Source organism: Anas acuta, chromosome 18, assembly GCF_963932015.1.
Source record: "Anas acuta chromosome 18, bAnaAcu1.1, whole genome shotgun sequence".
NCBI lineage: Eukaryota > Metazoa > Chordata > Aves > Anseriformes > Anatidae > Anas > Anas acuta.
Window position 1 is genome coordinate 6551606 of NC_088996.1, and position 27967 is coordinate 6579572.

Below are 27967 nucleotides of genomic sequence, written 5' to 3' on the forward strand. Positions count from 1 at the left end.
GCAGCAGCCCACTGCAGTGGGCTCCACAATTGCTGCCTCCAGGAGAAGCAGCTGTGATTTCTCTGCCTACCTGATCAATTCGTGCCAAGTACAACAAACTCAATGTGTCACTGCCGTAGAATTGAGGATTTAGATGTATCAGTGAGGATGTTCAACACAATTTGAGTTTTAGTTAAAACATTTGAGAACAGCTTAACAGCACTGTCACTTGAGAACTTATTTTTCCTCCTCTTTCAAGCAAGCCATCGGGGGGTTCTAAGAACATCGAGTGTTTGAATCTGTTTCTATTCTGTTTTCATTCCATAATCACAGGTTTTTATTTATTTATTTAAGAAAAGTGCCATTAGGAAAGGCATGGAAAAGGCCCAGGTAAAAAGGAAGAGAATAGTGAGATGTGCTTTCTTGACTGACTCCTATGCACAACATAGGTAGACTATTGGCTGCGTATGGGACAAAACAAAATAGAAATCCCTTCTCCTTTAGTTTAAATACCCAGAAAACACACAGAAGGAAAAGAAAGATGAGAAGTATAAAGCTGAATATGGTCCTTGTAGAGTCTTGCTTGAAGCACACACTGTATTCAGGTCCACTCTAATGAATTCTTTACCACCCTTTCTTGTTCCCTATTATAATAGGGCTGAGAATCTGCCTGCAACTTCCAGGACATAAGTGCTGTGACAGTAAGATCATTTCTTGCTAGCTTGGGTTCAGTATTGCCTTTCTGGCCTGGCAGAACGCTAAATGAAGTGTGTCAACGTGTACGAGCACATGTTAGTTTAGCACTGCTCAGCATGGATCTGTCCACTACACGGGAAGACTTGTAGAGTCTGGTTCCTCTCAGAAACATTAAATTCTGTTTAAATGCAGTTACCAACTCGATGACCAATTCACCTTTTTTTCCCTGAGACTCTGACATACCTATGGAAACTCAATAAACGGAGTGATTCATGGATACTGTACTATTTGCTCCTGAATGTGAATAAGATTATTAAATCTGCAACTTTCTTGCATGGGTGGATATATTTGTAATTCATAATAAATAAATGATAAAGTTATTTGCTTCTTGGAAAATGAATGGGTAATCAAGCACGTAGTGAATTTGTAACTCTTTTGTACAGCATCCGAGAAAAACAAAATCCTTTGAGGGAAGAGCTGAAACTGAGAATGAAGTGGGAGAGTGGAAGCTGCTGGATGCTGTCACAGCCACAACAACCAATTACAAAAGCCTGCAGTGGAAAACAGTGAACAGCTTCAGAACACACAAAACAAAACAGAGGATGAGACCTGGTCAAACAGCCCAGAAGTCTCCCAAAATTACAGAAACTCAGCTGTTTGTGGCAAATCAAAGTCTGGAATGTATGTAAATTTCAATTAAGGCCTTTAAAAAGTCAGCTTTTAAATTAAATAAGATATTCCCCACTGCTCACCTTCATGAAGGCAGAACAATAATGGGTACTGCTATTACATGATAACAGCAATAATTCAGACACTATTCTGCCAGCTTTTAACATAAGAACAAGGAGATGGCTTTTGCCCTAGAAATTTTACTGTTTTGTTACACAAGGTGCTTAAGAAGGACAGGGAATGACAGAGGGAGAAAATAAAGAACATGACCACGAGATAAGACAAAAAAAGGAAAAGAGGCACACCATGCAAATCTAGTATAGAAGGCTGTTTGCACTAAGTGGCTGCAGAAGGAGCTTTAGTAACACGTTGCAGTGTTAAATAAGGGTATCCACATTAAGAGTCACTCTGCTCTGTTTAGGACTTAAATTCCCAGAAATCACTTTTTTTGTCTTATATAATTACACAGTAAGATACAAACTAGATATGGAGATTTAAAAAAAAAAATACATTAGAACAACAATTTAAAGCTCTTGCACTATAGCATCAATCCAACAGGCTACATGAGGCAGAAATACATTCACATAACAAATAGCTATGCTACAGTGACTTTTTCTTGTACTTATTTTAGTATAATTGTATCAGTGCAACTCTCTACTAGAGACTGGGTTGCATTTGTATATGGGTACTATTTCATATAGGTCCTAGGCAATCAAGATGTAATTATGAGCTATGCTGATGCAAATTGCTTTTATATAAGTGAACCCACCTAACAGTTTTTAGTAGTATATTCTGGTATCAAATCCCTAGTTAGATAGATCTAACATTAAAATCTCTAAAAGCTAACAAGTTTAAGAAGCTAAATGCGTAGACAGCACACTTACTTTGTCCTTAGTGGTAGAATAAACTCTCCAAAATGATAACGACTAAAAAAAATACTTTAAGTAAAATTTCCATCATCGTTATTTAAACAGCAAGGGCTTGTCTTAATTTGACTCCAACCGTGTGTAAAATTATCATAATCCTGAGATGTATATGTTCATCACTACATTTATTTCATTCTGACATTATTAGAGTACATGTATGCAAAGAATTACCCCAAATAAATATAGTCCTCCTGGAATGTTAAGGAATTATACTCCTGAAAATAATAATTCCTTTTATTGTACAAACTTTCTGAACACCTATCCTTTATGTTGGCAGATATATATAATATGTATTCTGAAAGAATTCAACAATAGGCTCAAGAGCACAAAGGCACGGACAATATTGGAAAAAATTCTTCAAATTCATCTAATTAAAAAAGTCTGGCAACATTTTGCTTTTTCTAATTTGGTAGCTCTGAAAATCACTATAATTTGCATTACTACGAAATCACAGCTTATTTAGCAACAGCATTGGATTTCCTAATTTCATTAAGGTATGATGCATTTAACGTGAAAGGTATAAATCTGCCAGGCATACGTTTTTCCTCTACTGCCTCTTTCTGTGCTGTAAGAAGAGTCATTGCGAGTGATGCAAAAGGTTAAATCCACCCACATCATAGAAACCAACACATCCAGAGAGGTGGCAAAGGACCAACAGTTACACTAGAAGCCAGATGCAAGACCGTTTCCTTCCTTGTTATACACCCCATGCACTGCAACCGCTCAGATTTCCGTTTGGGCCAGCGCTTGACTATCCTTCTGCTAACCACAAAGCACATGCCTGCTCCACCTCCTTTACATGTGATCATTCTAGTTCTCAAAATGTGAGCTGCATACACAACTCTCCTACATCTTGAGGAACTAGATATATGCTAATCATCCCTAAGATCATGTAATTGGCACAAATGAATAGACGAGTATCTATTCTGTATGACAAAGGACATATTGTTCGGTTATGGCTGATCTAAGCTAACACCCTGAAAAGCTGCCTATTATTTTTTTTATTTGAATAACTTCAACCTCAAGAACTTCTAATCACAGCCCATTTGGCCAAGGCTGTACAAACAAAATAAAAATCCCTTGTCCCAGTCAAGGGTCATGCTTGTGCTAACAAAAAAAAAAGTACAAAAATTGAAAAGATCATTAAATCTGGATCCTTATACTCAAAAGCTGTTAGACTAGAAGAAAATATGCTTTCTTAGTGACACAGGAAGATAAAACCCCAAACATAAGTGCAACATATATCATTAATGGAAAAGGATATGTTGGGTTATATTGTTATATTTCTTTTTAAATTCAACTTCCTTTATTAGTATAAAAAAAAAAAAGCAGCAAGAACTGCTGTAGAGACAAATGTTAAACATGGCAGAGCAAAGCCAGTATAATTAGTATTAAGAAGCAGAATCTTGACTGTGATAGGTCAAACCAGCCATTTGATCTACCATCCAACACGGGAAGTGATGCTTTCACACCCCCACCCACTCCAGTTTCTCCAAATATTACCAAGCTCTGCTGAAAATCCTGCCCAATACTTTTAGCACTGAAAGCTGAGACCAAAAACAGCATGTTATTTTCTAATAAGTAAAGTGTTCTTAACTTGTGCTCTGTCACAGTTTTTGAAAGGTGAGAAACCATTCAGTGCCTGCTTGCAAGAGAAGAAATAAATATTTTTTTTCCTATATATATAAGGCTATAAGAGGGAGCTGCATTACAATAAAAATATATGCTTGGAATCAATTATTTTTATTACTCTAAAAGCCATACTAAAAATGTTTCCATTTTTGTGGAATCAGCACTTTGATTTTCCAACTCAAAGAACCAAAATCACAGGAAGTTAAGGGTGTATCTGCTCTGTGTTCTCACATATGGAGAACTAATTGAAAAATAAACAACACTAAATTAGTTGGAAACTTTTGTATTGGGAGTAGACTTTTTGTTTTGAAATTAAAAAAAAAAAAAAAAAAGATTAGTCATTTCAAACTTTTAACTACCATTTTAAAAAAACTGTTTTTTGTCCCTCATCTGTTAGACAAAAGTAAAGATCCCTTAAACTAGAAAAGGCAATGACATAAAAGCCCAAAGTGAAGCTTAAAGACTATTTATTTGTAATCTAACATATCAACAGGATAAATATGGAAGATCAAACAAGAATAAATATAGCATTCAGAAGCTGGTAGCTATTAGTTGGTTTCATCCACATCCCTAAGTGCGGACCTACATTAATAAACAAGCCTTAATTTTATTTTAACTCATTGCACTATTTATCAAATTAATTTTCAGAAGCACTGAGGAGACATGGACGTCAACTATAGCTTTGAAAAGAAATTATACATTCCCAAAAAGTTAATCCTTGACAGTTTTCCTTTACATTTGCCGTTACATATCCATCAAGCATTTTATAAAAACTGTTTTTTAGGATGCAAACATGCCACATTACATATTGGTATAATTACTTAAAATACAGGGCAAGATCATCACTGGGTACTAATTATAGCTCAAATCAGCGGTAAACTCTTTTTTTACCTTCTTAACCTGAACATCCAAAGGCAAGTCATGCTTTTTTTGTCATTCAAGTATCCACCATGCTCTAGGACTGTACTGCAAGTTACTTTTATATTATAATGCCTCTATTGCATTCATGTATTGCCATATATTATAAACCACAATCATGCATGCAAATCATCAAACAAAACATGAGAAGAAAAATACAAGTATTTTAACACTATCCTCTGCAGTATGCCTTTAAACTCATGCAAAATTGCTAATACAATGCAAAATCTGTATAGTTTTGAACTACTGCAAACCTGTTTCTGAAAGTTCAGAAATATTTGACCCTGAGATGCCTTTACATAAAGCCACACTGGGAAGTTCTAATTGTGCTTTGAGTTCACAGATGTGGGTAAGCCACTTCTCATTAAACTTTCTAAAACTTCACGAGCCCCTTTGACATGCATTTTCTAACACAAATATAAACATTGACTAGCTTGTGCAACTTTGTTTTGTTCTCCTTTGGAGGGGAAAAAGGATCAACCACAAAAGGAAGCAGTTTTTTTTTTCTTATATGGTATATGCTTAATCCCATAGAAACTAATGCAGTCTACTGTATTTAACCAGTTTGTAATTTAGGTTTTATCACTCAGTAGAAAAACATCAGGGACTTTGCTATTTTTAGATAAAACAGATGAAGGAAGAGGAAACTGTGACAAAAAAAAAAATGCCCAAGAAAGCGTTGAGTGTCTTTTGATCAAAAGACAACAAATACAAATGAGCTATACAAATGCAAAGGGGGGTGGGGGAATCAATCATCCTTTTCATGTTTTATTCATTCTTCAGAGTAGGAAAGTCTTACTCTCTGTCCGCCTCCAGATTTTACCAATGTCAGTGGACAAGAAGCATTGCATACACCCACTTTCAGACTGCAATCTCAATTGGTATTTCAGTTCTGACATACTGACAACTAAGCCCAGCACTTACAAAGTCAGAATTTTCTGGTCTGCAGGTGAAGAAAATGGATGCTCCAAGCCAGAAACATTCAATCTGTGGCCCGTCTGGAAAATGCATCCTGCTTGCAATCTACTCTGACCAGCTTCGTCTACCTCTTTGGGACTGTGCAGCAGACCAAGTTCTGGTTAGTGCCAGCTTCCATTTGGCTGCAGAACCTTATCAGGGCAGTGCAGCTCCCTCCCATGACTTTGGGCTTTCTGCCGTGCAGCACACAGCACCCCTACTCACCTGTCTGCTTCCTGAGAAAGACTGCAACAACTCAACCTGCTCCCAGCCGCTCTGTCTTCCAGGCAGACAGGGAGCAAGGTGCACGAGTTTTTTCTGCCAGCCACAACCCACCCCGACCACTCACTCTCCTTGGAAACTGTAAGACGATGCTTGCTGAGATGTACTAAGACAATGCAATACTGAGTGTATGGAATTTATGGAAAAGGTCTGCCGTGTGCTCAGGAAAAGCTCCTGATATATGGTCCTTTAGAACATACTATGTGATCCACTCAGCCAAAAAGCTGGATCTATTTCCAAACTGAGTATATGTGTAGTAAATCCTGATTTGTAGTGTGAACTTTTATTTAACATTAATTAAAATTCTAAAATAGGAACATGTCATAAATTGGGAAGCACAGCTTTTAAGCCTATTAGCTAAATGTCACAACCACCTGTAATAGCATAGGAAAGTGATCATTATGGAACTCTAATAGGTTAAATACATGTATTATTCTTCTATCAGGTGGCCTAGAGAGATTATTGGTAAGAGCTACAAATCAGCTGTGAAAACTTCCAGACCTATTCTATACAAAGAGCTCTAAGACAATGTGCAACGTGCCTATGGATCAGGAAGCAACACAGACATGCTACAGTGGACAACAGCCATACAGAATCACAACGTTTTGGCCTGTTACCTTTCTAAATTATGACAGTCCAGTCTTATCAGCCAGGGAGCCCACTCTGATTTGCAAGAGTTTCTTCACATACCAAACAAAGCTCACTGGCTGCTTCTAAGTAAACAACAACCATAAGAAAAGAGATTTTTTGTCTTTGAGGGTTAGGAAAATAAGGCAGGTCAGATGGAATTATGCTTCAGGCTGAACACAATACTTCACAGGCTGCCCGTGAGATTAACCTAACCTAAATAGTGACTTAACAGACATGGATGTGAACTTGGCTATGTTACTTACAGTCAGCAACAAACCTTAAAAACTACTTGTATAAATATTTGTGCAATTAATCCAACGCTAAAGCCATTTAGACATTTTTACTTACACAGTACAGTAAAATTTCCAGTGTACAAGGGCATGATCAAACTTCAAGCACATTTCAGACTCTAACATCCTGTAGGATTAGATTTAATCAGTATTTTTTCCACTTACTTCAACATCCAATCAGTCATTTATCTATGTTTGTTTGCTTATTTTCTTTCTGTACCTCTCACTAAAGAATTACCAAACAATTAAACCTTTTTTTTTTTTTTCCTGGGGCTGTAGGAAATATTTCTTTCTGGTCTATAGGCCAGAAAACCAGAAAAATACCAAGTCAATCAATATATGTATCTGTGTATTTTAAGGCTTATATTAATATATGTGTAAAAGTATGCTTTAATTGCTCATAATTCATGCAGAAGATAGCCTTAAAAAGCAAATATTAATCTTTTAAAAAGTAGCCTTCACATTAGCATGTTCTCTTTGTACTCTTTTATACGCCCCCACACTCTCTGGGGTATATATTCTGAAATTTCACGCATACCATAAAGTATCTTTGGAATGTTACAGTATAATTGTTTAGAGAAACATTTAATGGATGAGTAAGCATCAAGAGGCCATGGCTAAGAGAAGAGAAAAGTTAAAAATGCTAGAAGCATTTTGCATTGAATGATCTCAGCATGAGGACAGGGTATAGACATTCGATCCAAAAATCTGGTATTGACTCAAGCAATATAAAACCAGCAGACAGCACCACAGCATATGAAGCCATTCAACCACCTAACAAAACATCTGTTGCCACCCACCTCTTTCAAACTGGACTTCAGTCACTGCCTAGTAAAGCAATCAAATGCTACATGATATTATTAATAACATAAATATTATGATAGGGGATTACATGATCTTGACAGCTGCTTTTTTTTCTTAATGGTCACTGTTTCCTAATTTACAGCACAAATAATTTCCACGTACATGATACAGAAATGCAACAGAAGTAACTGCAAAAAAAAGCTGGGCACTGAGTACAGACACAGCTAAAAAAAGCTGAACATTCTTTCACTACAGGAAACTGCTGGAGACAATATGCTGTAAATTAAAGCCAATTTTCCCAAATTCCCTGAAGGACTGCTCCTCCCATGGATTCTACAAATCCCTCAGCAGAGGCCCATCATGAGAGTTTTCTTGGGACTTACTTCCTGAAAAAGTTTTAAAAGCAAACCCAAAATTAAATGTATGGTTTATCAGGATGAAGGGAGCAACCCCCTCACAGGCCTAACCTTACACAGTTGTTTCATATCCTGATCATTAGAGAACAGCTGAAATAGTTTTTACTCCCAGTTCCTCCACCTACCTATACTTTAAGTCAAGAAAAAGCAAAATAATTACATCCCTACCTGAATTTTTGATCAGAAGAATGGATACTGCAGCAGGAGAAGAGACGTGCCAACATGTACTGCTCTGGAAATCAAGCAGTTCTTTTAGCACCAGAATTAGGAAAGCCAAGCTTCATATAGACTTGCATCACAGTTGATTATGGGTTGCAGCTGAAGCTTGTCTTATAACCGAGCACCTAAATTCTCTATCCAGGTGGATTCTGTGGTGCTTAATATATGAATTCTAGCTGCTGCAGTACATGTAGTCTCATCTATTTAGCTTTGCACTTCCATAAAATTTTGAGAAACCTACAGTCTTTGAAGAATTCTATGTTAAATCTGGTGGAGAACAGGTAACAGGTTCAAATACAAAACAGGAACACGTAAACAGAGTGATTATACAAATCTCATCTTGTTTAGAAACCTGTCAAGAAGTAGCATGTTCTGTTATGCAGCCTTCTAGTTTCTGTCCCAATATATTTTCCAAAATTCCTTATCTAGTTGTAAAATGTGTGAATCTAAATCATACATAAAAATAATGGATTGCACATGTTGTTTGGTTAAGTCTTCAAGAGATATTTGGAGGCACATAAGACTGCACAGGAATTCCCAGGTCACTGAATTTATACCTTACTATCAGAAGCAGTACACCAGAAAATTTCTTCCAGACAACTTGCAACCCCATCTTAAAACTAGTTTTCATTTTGCACCCCTCAACTGACTGGACTCTACGTAATCTCAAAATTAGGGTACTTTTTTAAATTTCTGGCTTAATTCATTAAAGGCTCCATCCAGTGGCCATTTCAAGACAGATAAACACATAAAATTGTGTAGGACAAGCTTCTACATTGCATACTCTAGTGTTTCTTTGTCTTCCCTTCAACAATATAGTGATGTGCTATTACTGTGTATCCAGATACCACTGTATGATAAATTCATGGTTTTAAACCTATAATTTTTTCTAATTGCCCGAAGGCAATTCCAAATATTCCACTGGGTAAGTTTTCCTGTAACTACTTTCATTTGGTGAATTACAGAGAACCATAATACCACTGCTGATTTTAAAACAAGGTCTACAGATTACTTCTTGTGTTACAACAACCATACCAGAGACTTTGAGTATGTCTTTGGGGGCTATGGTAATGGGGAACACAACACAGTTTACAATGAAGTCTAACAAACATGGATACGTTAATCTTTTCAGCCACTTAAATCCAGGAAAATCAAAAGCAAATGTCTTCCTACCATAGCATCACATAACCCAATCCCAAATACTTGAATCGTAATGCCTGCTGGGATGTTTTCTTCTAACCATCCATTAGATTTCTTATAATACTCAGCACACACATTCCTCCACAAGCTGGATTGATTTCTTCAGTTTAACTTGTTTTTGCCAAAGTCTCTTTTAGTTCAGCATTGGCTGCCTGCCTAACGAAACAACCTTTCTTTATGCCAAAACTGTCATCTTCGGTTGTACAAGATGCATCTTACTTAGAAGCATGTACAATGAGCACTATGTTTAATGCCTGAAGAACTGCTATTTTGAAATGATCTCTAGAAACACTTAAAATGATAAAGAAGTAGTCAGTACCTAAACCCCACGGAGAAAAAAACTCTTCTAAAGAAAGATTATTTTTTTTTATTTTTGTATTTAAATATGTTTTAAAATGAACACCCTAAACTAATTATTAGAACATGAGTATATATGTTTAACCACAGACAGCAGTGAGAAAAGTGAGGCTCACTCTGAACCTCAAACTGAAAGCTTCAATCTCACTTAGCGTGAAGTCATCATTACATAGTGATCATATGTACCAAAAACATTTCTCTTACTTAAACGTCTAGCATTTAAATTATAAAAAACTGATTATCTTGGTAAACTATCAAGCGCTGCTAATGAACATCAAAAAATAAATAACGAAATAAACCTCTCGCTGTATTTTTCTGCCATAATTTCAGTCACGGCTGAAATAAGAATACCTGTGTAAGAAGCTGTTCTTCAGTCAGATTATTGATCCAACGAGTGTACCGTTCAGTAGACATAGGTGGCTCTCTTCTGACTTGGCAACCAACAATCTAAGGCAAAATGAAATGAACACTGTGTGAACTGCTCTGCACCCACATGGCAGCAAAACAAGATCACAAAACAGGCATTCAGAAAATGGGAAATCCAAGAATTAAGATTATAATCTGAAAATTAAGAATAAAGAAGTTTAAGAATTAAGATTATAAATCTGAAAACCTCCATTCTGTAATCACCAAAGTTAGAAGCGAGTGAAACAATGATCTAATCCAACATCAACAAACCCTAAAAAGATAGAACTGTAAAACCAGTGCTGAGAATTCACGTGAGAAAGAAAACCTGGTTGATGGAAAATATGAAGACAATTCAAAATGCGATTTAGAAACAAAACTTTAAAAACAAATATCTTTTCTCTGTTTCTTTAGTAGTACATCACACTTACACACACACACCCCATATCTTTGGCTTTTCTTACTCTTTTCTAGTTTGAGCTTTGGAAAGCAGATACTATAGATGAATGAAACACCTCTGACGAAGTTACTATAAAGATGAAGTTAAGATTTCACTCTGATTTCTTCTCCTTTACATACAGGATAGTATCCTTATCTATATAGTGACATCATTATACATATGTAGCAGTCCTATGCTTGAATCATATATGGAATTAGAGGAACACAGAGGAAGAGAGGGATTAATATGCTTAAAACTCAGGTAAAATGTTCTCCAAAATGTTCTCCATAGTAGTAACTTTAAGTTCACTTTTTCTTAAAATTACCTAAATATGCTCTCTATACACATATACATTTTTATTTCCACAAGGCTTTCTAATTATTTTTAAAACCTGTATTTTCACAAGCACATGAAAAAAATAAATCCTTCTTCAAAGAAAACAAATGACAATTCCTTTCTTAAAAGCAAAGGAATGAAACAGCCACAGTTGGTGCTCCTGGCGGCCTTTCATAAGACTTCCATGGCCATACCAAACCTATATGCAGGGCACATAAAAGCCAGCATCTCCCTCCTGCAGGAGACAGTACTGTAACACATCATTTATCCACATTCTTCAATTATAATGACTTTGCAGGAAAATATACTTAACAGTATAAATGCATATTATTGAGAACAGCTGCATTTTGATCTTGCAACACAGCAGGAAAATAAATGCCTAACAAAGCTAGCACTTTGTAAGAAGTGAGGAAAATAACTATAAATGCCTGACAAAGCTAGCACTTTGTAAGAAGTGAAATGTTCGCACTTCCCTCTACCCTACCATAACAGTGAAATGTTTTGCACAGCACAAAGACTTCCTGCTTTCTTTTCATTTTTTAGAACCAAGATCACTCAAGACTGCTTTTAGCATCATCTTAAGAGGTATGTTTTACAGACAGATCTTGAAATTGTCACTATGCGATCAAACTTATTCCTGGATCCTCAGCCAAAAAAATCCAACCTTTTCCCTCTTTAGTGATACTATTCCTTTCTCCATGGGACTCTGACTCGTGACTAGCATTCTTGCCTTACACGGCTGCAAGATAAATATCACCCACACACAGCAACACATCCTGAACCTTCGGTACAGCTCCTGTACAGCATTTTAACCAGCTTCTTTCATCCAACCAGAAGCGGGTTTATTTCGAGTACAAATGGCTTCCTCTGGTTCCCCGGTGTAAGGTGTGGCATCAGAAGCAATGCACACCGGTTCCCATTTCCTCCACGTCTCACAGAGCTCTTTTATATTCACTTCACTGAATATTTCCTTTTAAATTCAAGTGAAAGGTTTTTCACTGTTGCTTCTTTCACAAATTTTAAAACACATCGATGAAATCCCTGCTGGCCTATTTTACATCCACTCAGACTCAGAAAGTAAAAGAAACTCTCCATAGTAGAAATTCTTTTCAATATTTTGAATATTCACTTCCATGCAAAAATTGAGTTCATCCAAGAATCAACTTTTTGATCTAATTAGGCAAATTTATTTTTATTATTACAAATGCTGACTATATACTGGCTTATACCTATACCTAGATTAAACTACGTTATACAAGAAATGCAGTACATATCAGATTCCAAGTAGGAACATGCTGTGATGCAGTATTAATACGCCTTGTATAGTAAACAGTAACATGAAGTAAAAAATATTTTTTCTGGCTCATGGCAAAGGACTATAGCTCTTCATGGAACAACAAAACTCTAATCAGGACAGAAAAACATGACAATTCTTTCTGCTACCACATTAGATAATTCATTTTCTAGACAGACAATGCCTTTGTATCATATATGAAATATGGCTTATAGCTTATTGAGCTGTTTACTTAAATAAGCACTAGCCTCTCTGCAAGGAAATACCAAATAATTTATAATTTATCACAGCAAGAAACGGTGATGGATAAGAAATATTAAGATCATAAAATAGATTTCTGGTTTTACCTTAACCACCAACAAATACATATTCTGAAAAGCCGTACAAGTAAGTTTAAAAATTATAAAGGTCTAGGTGGTCTCAGATAGAATGCTACTTTGACATCTTAAGATACATCTGTGGTTAGGCATCTGAATGTCTCCTCTCTAGTAACTGTCACTTCAATGATTAGGAGTGAAGTTAATAAAGCATATCTAACTAAGATTATTAGAATTGGTCATGGATATGTACTCTATGCCACTAAATTTAAACATTTTTGGAGTTAGAGCACTGTAAAACTATTAAAACCAGCACAAAATAACTATAATTAAAACGGTCAAATACAAATAAAACTAGAATAATTGGGTTCTCCATGAAACAGATGCTCTAAATTGGTCACAGCATGCTGGGTTAGCCATAATGTGCAAACTATAAATCTAATGAGCGTGTTCAACTACTTGTTGATCAATACAAAATTCAGGGTTCTGATGATATTCAGAGGAACTAGATTATTACATACATTACAAAACTGTACTATAAGCACATGCACTGTTCTGTGAGTTACAAAATTGTTCCACTGAAATACAAGAGTATTGCTTGCATATCTGATACATGTATAAATCAAGTGTTCTATACCCAGCAGCAACAACAGCCATCAAATTACATGCCAGAACTTGTTCCAACTTTTCACTAGTGTTTGCTTTTAAATGCAATGTCCAGAAAGAGAGGTTTCTTATTTTCATCATTTTAGAGTTTTGTGTTTCCCTCACACATATAAATGGAAAAAGAAGTGGGTGACAGGAAGCACAGATTAAATGAGTTGACAGTAATTAAAAACAACACATTTTCTGCAGATGTGGCTTTTTTTTTTTTTTTAACATCACTATAATTTCCTCTAACACAAAGAATCTCTCTTATTCGGGAGACAGCCAATGGATCAGAACCCTCCTGTCATACTAAAGAGGAAATAAGAATGAAAACCTAATTGGTCTCCAACTTTATCCATCCAATTTTTTCCATCTTAGTTTTATAAAAAGGGGGAGTGAACAAAGAGAAGCAAAAGCATAAATTCTCTATAAGGTATTAGGCACCTATTGTCCACTATATATATATAAATAAAACATATGTAAATATATACATGCATATGCTTGTACACATACATACAAACAACATATTCTATGACCATACAAACTGACAATAAAGGACTTAATTTTCATAGAAACATAAGAGTGGATTGGGTTGGAAGGGACCTTAAAGAACACTTAATTCCAACACCCCTGCCATGGGCAGGGACACCTCCCACTAGACCAGGTTGCTCAAAGCCCCATCCAGTCCGGCCATAAACGCTTCCAGGGATGGGGCATCCAAAACTTCTCTAGGCAAAACTCATTTTTTGTAAAATCTGAAAAAGCAATCTGGAGATACCCCTTTTGTTCATACAAGGAGGTTAGAATGACTGGACTCCTAGTCAGAGTTCTTCAATTACAAGTCTAAATCTATGTGGGTGAACCCAGGTTTTCTAAAAGTCACAGAACCCCTGCTGGAGCAGGGACCATGTACTGGTACCGTATGCCATGCAGTCAACTCTAGTAGTCTAACCACCAACCTAACCTTCACGACTTGAAAATTCTGAAGCCCAAAAATCCTACCAGAGCCATTTCATAAATCCTTCTGTGCATCTTAGTTTTGTCACTGCATAGTTCACTGAACAACCTGCCAGACTAAAAAAGGAACATGCTATACATACCAGAGGGTTTCTAGGCTCTGCTCATTTATACCCAAATCTCTCCTTCAGTTAATGCAGGGCTTTATGAAGTCTCACCAAATTTTCAGCATTCTGTTCAACCATCCCTTCATTAAATTCATTTGAATTGTTACGTAGAAATCTACCATGGAAAGAGAAATCCTATACTGTCTCAGTTTTTTTTTTTTTTTTTAATTTTTAAGTAGTCTTGTGGAATAGTGCTTATAGAGTAATAGTTACTTGCCCAGGCATGACCCAGCAGAATCTTGTCAGATCACTGATTTCTCAGTGGAAACATAACTAACAAAAATTTCTACCACTTCTTTTTTGTAATTTAATCATAATAACTAGGAGTTTCTCATGCTAACTGGAATGGTTGTAAAACTAATATTTAACTATTAAAATACCTAAGTATTAGACTATATTTTTGGCCAATGGCAATAAGCAGCTTCACTCATTTAACTAAATGTGAACAGATGACTACACTTATTAATCTGTACCTTCACCCAATTAAAGGATAACGAATATTAGGAATTATATCCTTAAACCTCTTTCATTTGCAGAACACTGGAGCAAGTAAGGAGGATTGTGTTGAAGAAATTTATCAGCTCCATTTTCAGTTCTGCTTCTTACTATTTTTACCTACAGCACGTAATTAAAGCTCGAACTTTATCTAAGTCCATAATTTATAAAAACGTAATGGGATGTATATAGTTAGGGTATTACTGGGTGATATTCCATCAAATTGAAATGGTGCTATATTAAGAAACTGTCTGTAAAATGCTAATCACTATGGAAGTAAAATTGTGTCAATAATAATCATGCTTGCTCAGGCTTGATTTGACTGCTGTGGATGAAAGGAGATTTACAAAATACAGCTATTTACTGAGCAGACTTTACATTGAGTTCCCACACAAGTACATGGTCATCGCAATAACTGAATGGCTGTGTTACTAACAACACCCTTACATGGCACAGCAACAGCTAAACAGACTAGATATTTATACCAACCATCAGCATTTTCCATTTTAATCTTACTAGAAACAAGACTTTAAACTGATGTTGTTACAAGTACTAAAAGATCTTATTTAACTTATATGGTGTTTGTCTTGAGGCCCAGGACACTTTATTTTTTAAAGCAGCAGAATCATTAGAGCCACTAGTATCTTCAATAATTTAAAAAGACTCTGGTGACTTAGTGTAATCAAAAATAAAAATAAATGAATGTTTTTATGTCATTAAAATCTTTCCAATATGATATACTCAGGAAAGAAGGTGTTAAAATATATTTCCTTTTTCCTCTGCAATACACGAAACCCGTGAAGTATTTGTATTAGGTATAAAGATACAAAACAAACTCCTAGACTATTTAAAGTTCTTTCAGTAAGTATAAAAATGTGTTAATAGTGCTGACTCCACAGTGAAGTCCCTTAGGTCAGATGAGTATCAATTTCTGCAGATGTTCTTATCTTGTAGCAGTCTTTATTTTATTTTTTTTTCCTTCAAAAGAACACCCGTTAAACTTTCTTTTTAGCACTGGTTCAAATCCAAAGTCCACAACAGGATGTTACAGGTTTATTTTCAGCACATAAAAAAGAGTAATTAAAAACCAAGGAAGTATGAATGTACTTCAGCAAATTCACATAAAACCCAAGAAGTCAAAGCATTGCAATCAGAATGAGTACTGCTGAACATCACATCATGCACACGTTTTAAAAGAGCATTGTCAAATATACAAAATCATGAAGTAGGAACACAATATTTTTGGAAAAATTTCAAGTATCACTGAAGAGATACTGCAGCAAGTCTGAACAAGGAAGTGTGAGAATTCAGACTGTGTTCAATTATGACAGAACACAAATTTAAGCGGTTTCTGAAAGCTTTTTTTTTTTTTTTTTTTAAAGGTGAAGGAGTAAGCTCCTGTGCTTTTGATGACTAGTTTGGCTAGGAAAAAGTACCACCCCTCAGAAATCCTCAAAACCCTCATTCAAAATCTTCAATCCAGGGATAAACAAGAGCTAAGGGCTCAACCTTTACAGTAAGGCTACTGCACATGCAATATGAACTTGTTGCAAATTAAGTAAACACTTTGAATCCTGACAAAATGTTTAAACAACCTGTTCTTTGCATAAGGCTTAGGAATAATCATTGATGACAATAATGTTTTCATGACTGAAGTTTTAAAACCAAGTTGTGTCTGTAGCTCCATAAAGTATGATTGCTTTAATAACAGCTATCACCACAGAGAAATATCTAACATGAGGAGTAGGGAATCTTACTTTTCAAATGTCACGTACTTCAAGACAGTTTTTAAAAAGAAATATTCTGAAATCTCCATAATCAGACATTTATCAATATATAACAACAATCCAGTAACAACCATTTGATGGGTTTATTGGCATGTGGAGGCCATATTAAACAAAACTTTAATCATGAAGTGGCACAAGTCGGGATGTCTCTCATTTGGAATATTTGATAAAACGTAAAACAGACTTAAACTGACATCATGACTTTGAAAAGCACTGTGGCTTTTTAGAAGTACCAAATTAAACAGAATCTTAAGGAAGTTGTAAAACGTGAAGATGCAGCTGAACTCCAGCGATCTAGGTGATTTACATGGAAAGGCCCAATTAATGAACAACACTGTAAGAATAATTCTCACATTGTTAAAAAAAATTTATATTGGATAGTCACATACATTTTCCACAGAGTGAAGAAAAAAAGTAAAGACAATGCAGTACACTGGAACTTAGTACACAGTATTGAAGTTCTAACACCCAGGATAATTAACACTAGTTCATGAAAACATTTATCTGTACACTTTATTCTCCTGGATGAAAATTAAACTGATTTTGGACTATTGAGAATTTTTAGCACCCCAAAAATAAAATTTCAGTTCATTTGCCCCATTCCTGGAAGTGTTCAAGACCATGCTGGATGAAGCCCTGAGCAATCCGATCTAGAGGGCAACATCCCTGCCTATGGCAGGGGAGTTGGAACTGGGTGATCTTTAAAGTCCCTTCCAACCCGAGCCATTCTATGATTCATTTTCCACTCTGTCTATGCCAAACATGGACCAGATATTCCTCAGATCTCCTTAAGCCCATTTACTGTAGCAAATTTCTACAAACAGATTGAAGCAATCTAATTTGATCTGGTCACCTATCAAGACATGCCAGTATCCAATTTGTTTCTCTTCCATAGATGTTCTGTGAATTAACACTTATATTGAAGCTAAACTCTAGATGCACTGCTCGCTAGGACATGCCTGGGCAACGCACAGCGACCTACCTCAAACGTGCTGAGTAAGGGAGACAGAAGGGGAGGTTATGCAAATTAACTAAGGAGAAACAAAGATTACTTAAGCTCTACATGATGAAGATTTTAATCAAGTTCATGCCCAGAATAAAAGCATTTATCAAAGAACAATCTGCTAAACTATCTGCATGACCTGGAAGATGAAACACCAACAAGGAGATTGGTAAAACCTGGACTTGAGTAGAAGACACAGAACGAGAGATTACCAACAGCCACCAGCATGTTACACGCAGGAAGGACAGAATTTAAACGGAGGTACCTTACTATCACACCAAATGAAGGTAGCATTTCAACATTATGAAATTATGTTTAATGACAGTTTAGTGAAGCTTCACATATGCTTATTATCTTTTCACACCTGCAAAATTATATACGTGCTTTCACCTCATTTTGCATACAGACTAAATCACAAATTTAAGTAGAGAAAAGGCACTCATCCCTCAGGAATAAAGGCTCTCACTGCAGAAAAACGTTGCTAACCCCTTCCTCAAAAAAAGCAGATGAGGAATGGCATAGTACAGAACACATTTCTACCATGTAATGTCATACTGCTATCCAAATTTGCTGGATAGTTCATGAACACTTTCAGAATTCAGGTCACTTCCCAATGATCTTACTACAGACTTGCAACTCCAATGGAGCCACAAATTAATTCTACATTTTCATGGGTTTTGGTTTAGGGGAAAAATAAATACCAGGTGTAATTGTATGAAAATCCACACAAGATTTAGAGCTTCTCAATTCTAATTAGTACTAAGCAACAAAAGACTAGTTTAAGATGTAGGTACAGGAGATATGCATTACCTCAGTTTTGCCAGCTCTAGCTATGCAAAGAAGGCTATCTTGTCCATTAGACTAAACCTTTGCCTAAGTGCAAAGTAATTACCAGACTGCATAATAATTATTTTGACTCCTAACAGAAAGTATACAGATGAGGCACAGCATGCAGTCTGAAGGGGCAATCTGTTTTTTCAGGACTACTCCAACATTACACTAATAAGAAGATACAGCAAACAAAAGGCTTTAAGATCTTTCAGAGGTGACCAAACTCTGTTGGTATGTGGAATGTAATCACTACACACTGACTGCCAATACTCCCAAATTGCTACTGTTGACTGCTAGTTTATAAGGTGGCCTCCGTCTTTATTTTTCTTCCCATTTTTATTTTTTATCCCATTCTCCCCTTTCATCATGAAGCAGCCTGGTCTGGCACGAAATAAATAAAACAATCCCTTCTTTATTCCAGACTTGTGATAATAAGCAGAAACAAAGGAGCCCCATTAATTTGATATATTATGGCACAGCTGCTCAGCAAAATGCTACAGTGAAAAGCTTCTGCTGTACAAGCCGGTGCTCTAAGGAGTGATGCTGCACTCAAATTCTACCACAAGAGTTTCTACATGTGCAGTTGCATACCTGAGATAAGTTGGATGTGAACACTATGTGTGATGGATGAGAAGGCAATGCGTTCATTATTCAGCAAAGCAAAACACTGAGAACAAACTATTTACATGCACCATTCTATTTGTACACAAAACAATCAGAGCACACTCTCACTTAAAGGGCTGCTCTGCTGTGCAGGACTGTGAATGAAAACTGGTCTAGACTACCTCGAAGTACCTCCCTCCCCTCAAGGACAAGAGCTAGATCTAAAATTTGGAACTCATTGACAGATGATACAAAAATGCCTGTTAGTCTTTTTGCAATCAGAACGTTGCAATGCCCAATATTTTTAAGCCATTCCCAGTGTTCCCATGGATTAATATATAAAACCCCAGTATCATAACAATACAGCAGCAATTGAAACATTGTCATCCTTCAGGTATTTTGAAAAATAATTAAACATCATCATGACAGCCACCTAAAAAATCAAAATGTTGTTCTTAAAAAAGTTCTGTTCCACATTAAAATGAATAGTCTTAGTGTTGCACGAAGTAGACATTATTTATACCTGTAAGAGAGGATCTACTCATTTTATTGTATACTTTCTGTTGCTACTGAGAAAATCTTACAATTTCAAATATCAGTTCAAATGAATAAGGTGGAAGCTAAAAGGACAGACATAATCAATTATTATTAGAGTGGAGTCAGATCCATTTAGTTACAGAAAAAGGAAATGTAATGCTTGTTCCTGCAGTAGAGAAAAGAAAAAAAAAATAGTGACCTCTAACCAGATGCACAGTGCTAAATAAGGAACAGGTAAAGAAAATGGAGAAGAGAAAAAACACTGTCTTTCAAACATGTAATAGAACTATACAACAGGTCTAGGCAAGCAGAACGGCAGGGTACAATAACAATACAAAAAAAACGAATCTACTAGAACATAACTTTCAATGAGAAAATAAGAAAATAAGACTTCATTTCTAAGTTTAGTTAATTTTGGATGTTCAGAGGGGGTAGGGAGGAAGACAGGCCTGAAGTTGTGCCTTAAAGACAGGATCAAGCTCCACTACCTTACTCATTTGTTGACTGCACAGTATTTGTTTACTGCTTCCCTGGGGCAGATGAGCAGGTCTGCGAACTAGCAGCACGTCAGGCACTGCTCCAGTTTGCTCAATCCAATCGACTACCTGAGGGTCACATTAACCAAAGATATGTACAATTTAGTCAGTTGTTTAACAGATTCAATGCAATAGGTCAAAATTGCCTGAGGCGTTACAGTTCTTGACCTAAATCCAAGCTACAGAATACGCCAAGTATTTGCTTTAGAGATGCAAAACAGTGAGAATTTCTCATTGAAAAAAATGCAAACAGTATCTCAATGTTCTCACATGCCTAAATATCCTGTATGTTTGGGAAAGAGGCTAGCAATTTTAAAACAAAAGAAAGGTGTTCACTCTGACACTTGTACAAATCCACCTCTTATTCAGCCACTGAAAAGAAAAGGAAATAACCAAGACTGTGATGCCAGCTGTTGGGAAGACAAGGAAGAGAGGAAGAGCTTGTTAATTTTCTAAGCAATTCTGCAGAAAGAAAGATACAAAGATTGGACGCTGTATACTGTTCATATGTAGTCATATTGTGAGGGCACACATATTCCCAAATTAAACACTGATGAGAGGAAGAGTAAACACTTCACCATGCCAAGACAACAATGTGGTGTTCAAAAACCATTCAGTATGGCTCTAAGATAGATGAGAAGGTCAATTGATTTTGACTGTAAACAGTACATCTCCTTTTAGCACCCCTTTTTGTTCCATCCACTACCTGGAATCCTTAGGAAAACTTCAACACTGGAAGAGTACTCAGGGCCACATCATTCTTAGAAGCCTCCACAAGTGGTAGAGTAGTTGGCAAACTGTGGTCAAGTACCTACAATATGGACGAAGAACTTTCCAGAAAAGTTTTATAACACCGTTCAAGCTCTCCAAGAACATATTCAAAGCACATCCACCGATTTCACCCTGGCATGCCCAGAGGAGGTTCTGATGCAGACACTCTGCAACAAGACAGACTGGGAGCAGATGCAGGCAGAAATCTCACCTGTCTTTGAAACAAAAAGCCCTAGGAATTCTTAAAGGACACTTTGCCCAATACAATACTTGGCCCAAATTCAATAACAGAATGTATGTGGACCATAGGTGTGAAAGACTTCATCGTTCATGTCTGCGCTTGTGGTTTCGGCAACAACTTTGGAAGAGTACATTTCCTGGGCTACTCCAAATTCAAAAGCCTTTTTTAATAGAACTCTAGTATATACACAACATCAGACCTTCTCCAGAAGTAAAATAAAATAGGAAGGTGTGAATTTCTCAGAAACAGTGGAAATGTGATTTGAGTCTTTTCACTTACTAGCTGCCAATAAAACATACCTGATTTGTGATGGCTAATCCTGAATAAATGGGATAAGAGCAGTAAATAGAATAGATGCTGCTAAAAACTAGAGTGAGAAATTTTAGTAACACAATCATTCATTATCTAGTAACAAAGTCATTCATTATCTGATAAGAGCATAAGCAATTTGAAGGCACATGCATATGCTGCATAAGTGCACATCTGCACTAGACAAGTAGAGCCAAAAGGTTGGTAGCTATTGTATTATCAATAGCCTCAAAAACTTGTATCCTCTGAGGGTGTCCTATTTATAGAATCCCTGTCAACAGGACCTAGACATAATGTAATATATTTGTATATTCACCAGAGGTTGAGATGACAGTGGTTCTAGAGAGCTACTAATACAACATGATTTTACTGAATGTAATTTGCATTTTCAGATCCCAAACCCTCTACTGTGAATGTTACCAACAACAGGATAACTCTGTCGTACAGGATTTTTTCTTTTTTTGAAAGTCCTCAAGATAAGAAAAGCTCAAGAGAGTTGAGCGGAACTTTTGTTCTGGCTTTTTCAAAGCTTGATTAAGTAGTCCACAACACAGGAAATTAGACTGATAAAGCTAAGAGCTTCTGCAGTGTTACTCCAGTTAACTCCACTACCTGATCCTGGGAGCAAGCCAAGACACCACTTTCTTTGAAGAACACCCAGCTGAGGAGTCATTCCAAAGGCATCCAGAATCTTTGGTGCCACTGTTTATTGACCACACTTCAAGTCAGGGTAAGGCAGTCTATCTACACTTCACAATAACATGGATGAGGAAGAACCTCAGGGATTAGTTAGGTTCTGGAAGAAAGTTCCTCTTGGTGGAGAAACCTGGAGATTTTTCTTACCTGTATATCTATGTTAGTAACAATAGGTTTCAGTAGACTAAAACCTACAATATTAGAAGCTACTGGGAATACTAGTCCTCAAATCTGGCATTCGGTAACAACTTGCATGGCTAGGAATAGAAACAAAATGTCTGGAAGTACATTGAGACTACATTAAGTCAAAATTAAACTATAAATCCAGGTCAGGAAAAGTTGCAAAATACTGGAAAGTCCAAGTCTGCAAATTCGAATTTCAGGAACAAACCAAAAAAGCTCATTGCTTCACAGGCATTTCTTAAGCTTCTGCTTTCCACTGCCCCTCCACTACGCTACAGTCAGAACCTCAAAAACGGAACAGAACCTTATTCAAACCTCCCCAAACATCTTCAAAAGCCAGAAAATTGAATGGTGTGATGATTCTGAAGGCAGAAGAGAGATCACTTTGTAAAGAATAGCAGAGCACCCTGACATTGGTATGTGTATTTGTGGATAGGTTCTCACTTATTTTCTTACGATAGATGAAGTTGTGTCAGAACTATAGGGGGATCTCTGGACCAAACTGATACATTTACGCCTTAGGAGCAGCTGGAGATGTTCCCATTTTTCCTTTCAGGCCTTTCAAATAGAGTTCTGGAATACACAGTATTAACCCAGAAGGGATTCTTCACATAGGCATCTCTTTCTACACATGCTACATCTATGACATATAAGGAGCACGCACATCCTATCATTTTTCTTAAGATCTCAGGCCTTTTTTTCCATTCATTTGAGAGATATTTTTTTTACATTTCTCTGAATTGAATATTTTCTGTATTAATGTCAGATAACTGAAAAGTGGAAACTCGGATTTCCCATACTAAGTCAAACTGACTCCAGACAATTTTATTTAGAGAAGTGCAAAGCACAAGTTAAGCTTTGTAAATAGACAAGTAGTACCACCCTAAAACGGGACCACAGCTTTAGAAGAGCTTAGAGCCTAGGAAGAACAAGTTTGTGTTGGTTGGAATATATCATGGAGACATACCCTTCAGTCTGTTCAGGCACTCATTACTATTTATTTAATTGCCACTTAATGGCTCATACCTAATGTTGTTAGACACTAAATTATATCAGAATATAAACAAAACAGTTGAAGTGTTTTTTAAATAGCCTACAAACTGTTTAGTTGAAATTAGTCTAATTAAAAAAGTCTCAATAGACAGATACAGAAGTCATACAAGCAAGAAATACGATAGCTCCTAACACTGGTCTCCACAGAGCAAGCTAACTGGCTCAACTTGCCTCTCCGGTTCCTTGGCATTTTACTACAGAATTACATTAACTGATTCATATCAGAACAAAAACAACTTTCCATGTATCTTTTTATTAATGTTCATAATATGAACTAGGTTAACTGCTACTCAGGTGCTACTAAAACTATAATTTCATAAATTACATTGTAAGGATTATCAGATTTCATCAGAGACCTAGCACAGGTGTTGCGATGAGCAGGTACACATCCTACCAGTAAGCAGCAGGTTGTTTGGCAGGGATTCCTGAAACAACCGCAATAATCTCTTCTTTGAAGTCAGTGTTTTGGGGAGGAAAAGTTCAAATGGTGTTTAATTCCCAGACAGTGATAATCTTCAAACCGTCCATTTTGTTCCAAGAACTGCAGGAAATATCTTCTTCACAGACCAAGTCAAATACCCTTTCTTTACCAAAAACCTCTGGCACACAGTTTTAACACCTCTGACATTTTCTCTTACGAGATTTATTTCATTTATACCAATTTTTGCCAAACGTTGATAGGAGTACAAACTCAGTTTTCAGATTTATAAAGGAATGTATATGTCAGTAATATTGACAAAAAGTAACTGTCATAGAAAATTATTTTGGTTTATTATTTTCAGGTAAAGAGTACATACATACAAATTCTCTCCAAGGGATACTTGGCTTAATCACAGAAATTGATTTAACATCATGATCAGACAGATCATAAAACGACTCTTTCATAGATTGCCTTTGATAGTTCATGTCACAAGAATAAATAATGGCATCCGACTTAATAATGTTTTCTTTTGCAGACACCAGGGAAAAACATTGATTTAACTGTAGGCCAGTTTATTAATGATAACACACGCATTCCTCACAGTTTCTTAAATATTTCAAACAGTTAGACCATTCTTGTAACTGATCCTTTATAGCTTTTCACATTACCTTGGAGAGCTATATCAAAAAGGCATTCTCCTTTAAGTTATATACACTAAGAAAACCTGTATACTTATTTGAGAAAGGGTACCACAGTCATAATGACATTTGGTTTACTACACAGCGAAAAATAAAGGAAAAGAAGTTCAATCAAAGCTACTATTCAGTGCAAGGATTAAAAATAAAGGAAAAGAATACACTGTGTATTGCTCTGCCTCCACCAGACCTACTGTGAAATTTTCATATCCTTTTAAAGATGTATCCGGCACTCTGTAAAAGAAAAAAAAAAAAAAAGCACAAACACACACAAGAAAGTACTCACACTGTTTGGGTGTTGAATGGCAGCTTCGTACTGCAGTCTAACCCGCTGTGGCATCATCACATCATCCTGCAATAAATAGCGCACTGTTACTGAATATAAAAAGGTCACAGTACAGTACTCAGATACACATTAGAATATGCTGTTAAGTTAACATCATTTTACTGGCTTGCAGTCAGACGTACAAATGGAACAAATATGAAAGTCACTGTGCCCATTGCTTGTTTCTTTCAAAGAGCCGGAAGTAACACATTTGCATCTAACTTCTTCAATGCCTCTGAGCAAGTGGAGTCAAAAATGAGAAAGAGCATTTTTTAAATGCATTCTTATTTTCATCTGCTACTTTGATAGATTAAAATAATTGAAAACCATTCCACTAAAGCTTCTCCAAGTAAGCTTTCAGTGCCTTCTTTAAAATGCACAAAGTGAAAATACCTATGTAGGTAGGAAAGAAGAGAGCCAACGGAGGAATATATGGCAGGATGATAGTCACTAACAAGAAGTAAAATAATTTATAAAGTACAAATACCAATAAAACAGATATAGCTAATAACATTATCAACTCAAAAAGTTCTTCATTTAATTCCTCATTTCATGTGGAAACTAAGATTCTTGCTTTCTAACACATATTCCCATTCAAAGCACACAAACTTACTCATCAAGCAGATAGGCTACAAACTTGTATGTATACAGACTGACAGAATAAGGAAACAAGTCTAAAACAGTCTAGAGTATCTGCTAGTGGTGTAAAAGCCGAAGACGTAAAATGATCTTGCCATTGTCACCTAAAAGCAGACACAATGAGAGATTAAAAGTTGCGTGTTAACCAGATTCATCAGAATCTTCCAGTCATAGGTGTGTATAGGTTGAGTCTTCAAACTTTAAGCAACATCAAAGAGTAAAAAACCCTTACTTTGTAGGTCTCTGATTTTCCAAGTAATACTTGCATGTGTCTACAAAACCCAGCAAAACACTTATTTCTACCACTTTTCCACAATGCAAGTCGATCTCCAGTCAGATAAGAATCACCAGCAGTGTAATATATAGAATAAGGCTTTTCTTTCCTAGGTTTAGTCTTTCAGTGATCTCTGAGATAGCGTTACTTATCGACAATAACCTTATTACTTATCAACAACAATAATCAATAATAATCTTATTACTTAACAATAATCTTATCAACAACAATAACAAATAGCATTATTTATCAACAGGAATTCAAATGCATCGGTGATAGAAATACAGACTGACTACAACCAAGCGAAGCATATTCTTGAGCACTGTGACAGCTCTGAGTACATACACTGAAGAGGTAACAAAACCTGAAACCTGCAGTAACTCAAAACACAGTAAAACGAACAAACTATCAAACAAAAAAAAACACTGATAATGCGACTTGACACCTTACACTCTTAGTGGGTTAAACTCAATCCTGTTCAAACTGTAAATGGCCTAACTACTACATGACAGATGTTGCAATCAACACATTTCTTATGGACACTCACATATTTTACATTTCTAAAGATACCCAACATCTCTGTAACCACAAGCTCTAATAGCCATATACTGGCAGTGGATGTGGATAAGGAACTAACCTTGCTTAAAAGCGTGAGATTTGAGACATGCTGGCAATACGAAGAAACATTCTTTGCGGTCTGAGCTGTACTGAGTCTCTCTTACACACTGGTTAAAGCTAATACAACCTGTTTCTCCTCAGTGTATTTCCAAATGTTTCTAGCTTATCAGGGAAACATAATTCATGGTTGGTTCTCGTTCCTGAGTTCCTGGTCTACATCCATTCTTTTACCCGTTCCTCACACTAAAATTATTCAAAGGAGATTTCTGCTAAAGCCAAAATACAAGTATTGAATTTCTAAAAATTTTCACATTAAAACTTTCAGTCAAATCAACAGCAACATTAGTGCTTGGATAAGTAGGGCTTGCAGGGTTGAACGATCTCGATATAAAGGTGACACGACAGTCTTACCAAAATCAACAGGAGAATGAAAAGAGCTTTAGAAGTAGCTCCAACTATTTAACACAATTGAAGGTTAAAGATATAACAATAGAATAATAAAACTGACTCTTGTGGCATGCAAGTTCTTAAAAGAAGAAAGAGATATATCGGCAAAAGCATTTTTCTGTATCCAGGATATGGTTAGTAAAAATATAAGATTTTAATCATTTTCATAACCAACAGTGGAAAAATTCTGATTTCTCAGCCTTTATTATAAAGGGAGAATAAAACTCTCTTCAACAGTTACTTCAGAACTTTGACAATAATATTTGCCATCTAATCTACTTTATCAAGAATTCATCAAGCAAACATTACAGCAGAACATTTACCCTTGCCTGTAAGAACAATAATCATATTTCTCTGTATACCACAGAGATATATTTTTTTTAATTAAAATCTGTTTTTTCTTACAAAATATAGGAGTTATATTTTAACTGAGCTTTGATCACACCTTGTTGTCTTCTTGTTAAATCCCTAAAAACCAAGAATGCAAAAAGAAATCCATCCAAAACTGAGGAATGAAAATGCTTAGAACAATGTTACTTTTATCGCTTACAATACACAACATAAGCTCTTGTGCTAAAAGGTTCCAGTTATGATCTTGCACAAGAGATAAATTTAAACGGGACTCATACACTCACAAAGATGAAAAATAATCAACTTGATTTAAATAATCCAAATGAAATCCAGAATTGTATTCACCATACAGGTCAATGTTATGTTTTTATCAACAGACAGCTTGGTCTGTTTCCCCCTAACAAAGCACTATGTCATGTGGACGCTATTGGCAAAACTAACAAGACTACAGATTTGGGTCTTAGGCTATCACCAAGATCATTAGTATTATGTAAAATCCAGTCTAAGAGGGAGCACTATGACCGCAAAAACTTTAAAATGCTTTTTAAGAAAATAAATACATTTTTGTTCTCTAATATTCCAAAACTATGAACTCTTACCCTGAGTGACCTTTA

The 27967-nt window shown here is 36.1% G+C and overlaps 1 protein-coding gene across 7 annotated transcripts in view; it reads right to left on the minus strand.

Annotated features, from left to right (window-relative positions):
* B3GNTL1 (UDP-GlcNAc:betaGal beta-1,3-N-acetylglucosaminyltransferase like 1) overlaps positions 1–27967 on the minus strand; it is a 126186-nt gene that overhangs the window by 80532 nt on the left and 17687 nt on the right. For 4 of the 7 annotated variants that reach the window (XR_011088830.1, XR_011088829.1, XM_068655405.1 and 1 more), the window contains exons 5-6: positions 24986–25051; positions 10327–10422 (exon numbers count right to left, since the gene is read on the minus strand). Coding sequence is in view for 2 of the 7 variants with exons in the window: in XM_068655405.1 (XP_068511506.1) it covers positions 10327–10422; positions 24986–25051 (162 nt within the window). In the remaining 5 variants the exon portion in view is untranslated. Of the gene's footprint in view, positions 1–7037; positions 7057–8367; positions 8418–10326; positions 10423–24985; positions 25052–27967 lie in introns of those variants that run through there. The other 3 variants (XR_011088831.1, XR_011088832.1, XR_011088833.1) reach the window with 3 other exon arrangements.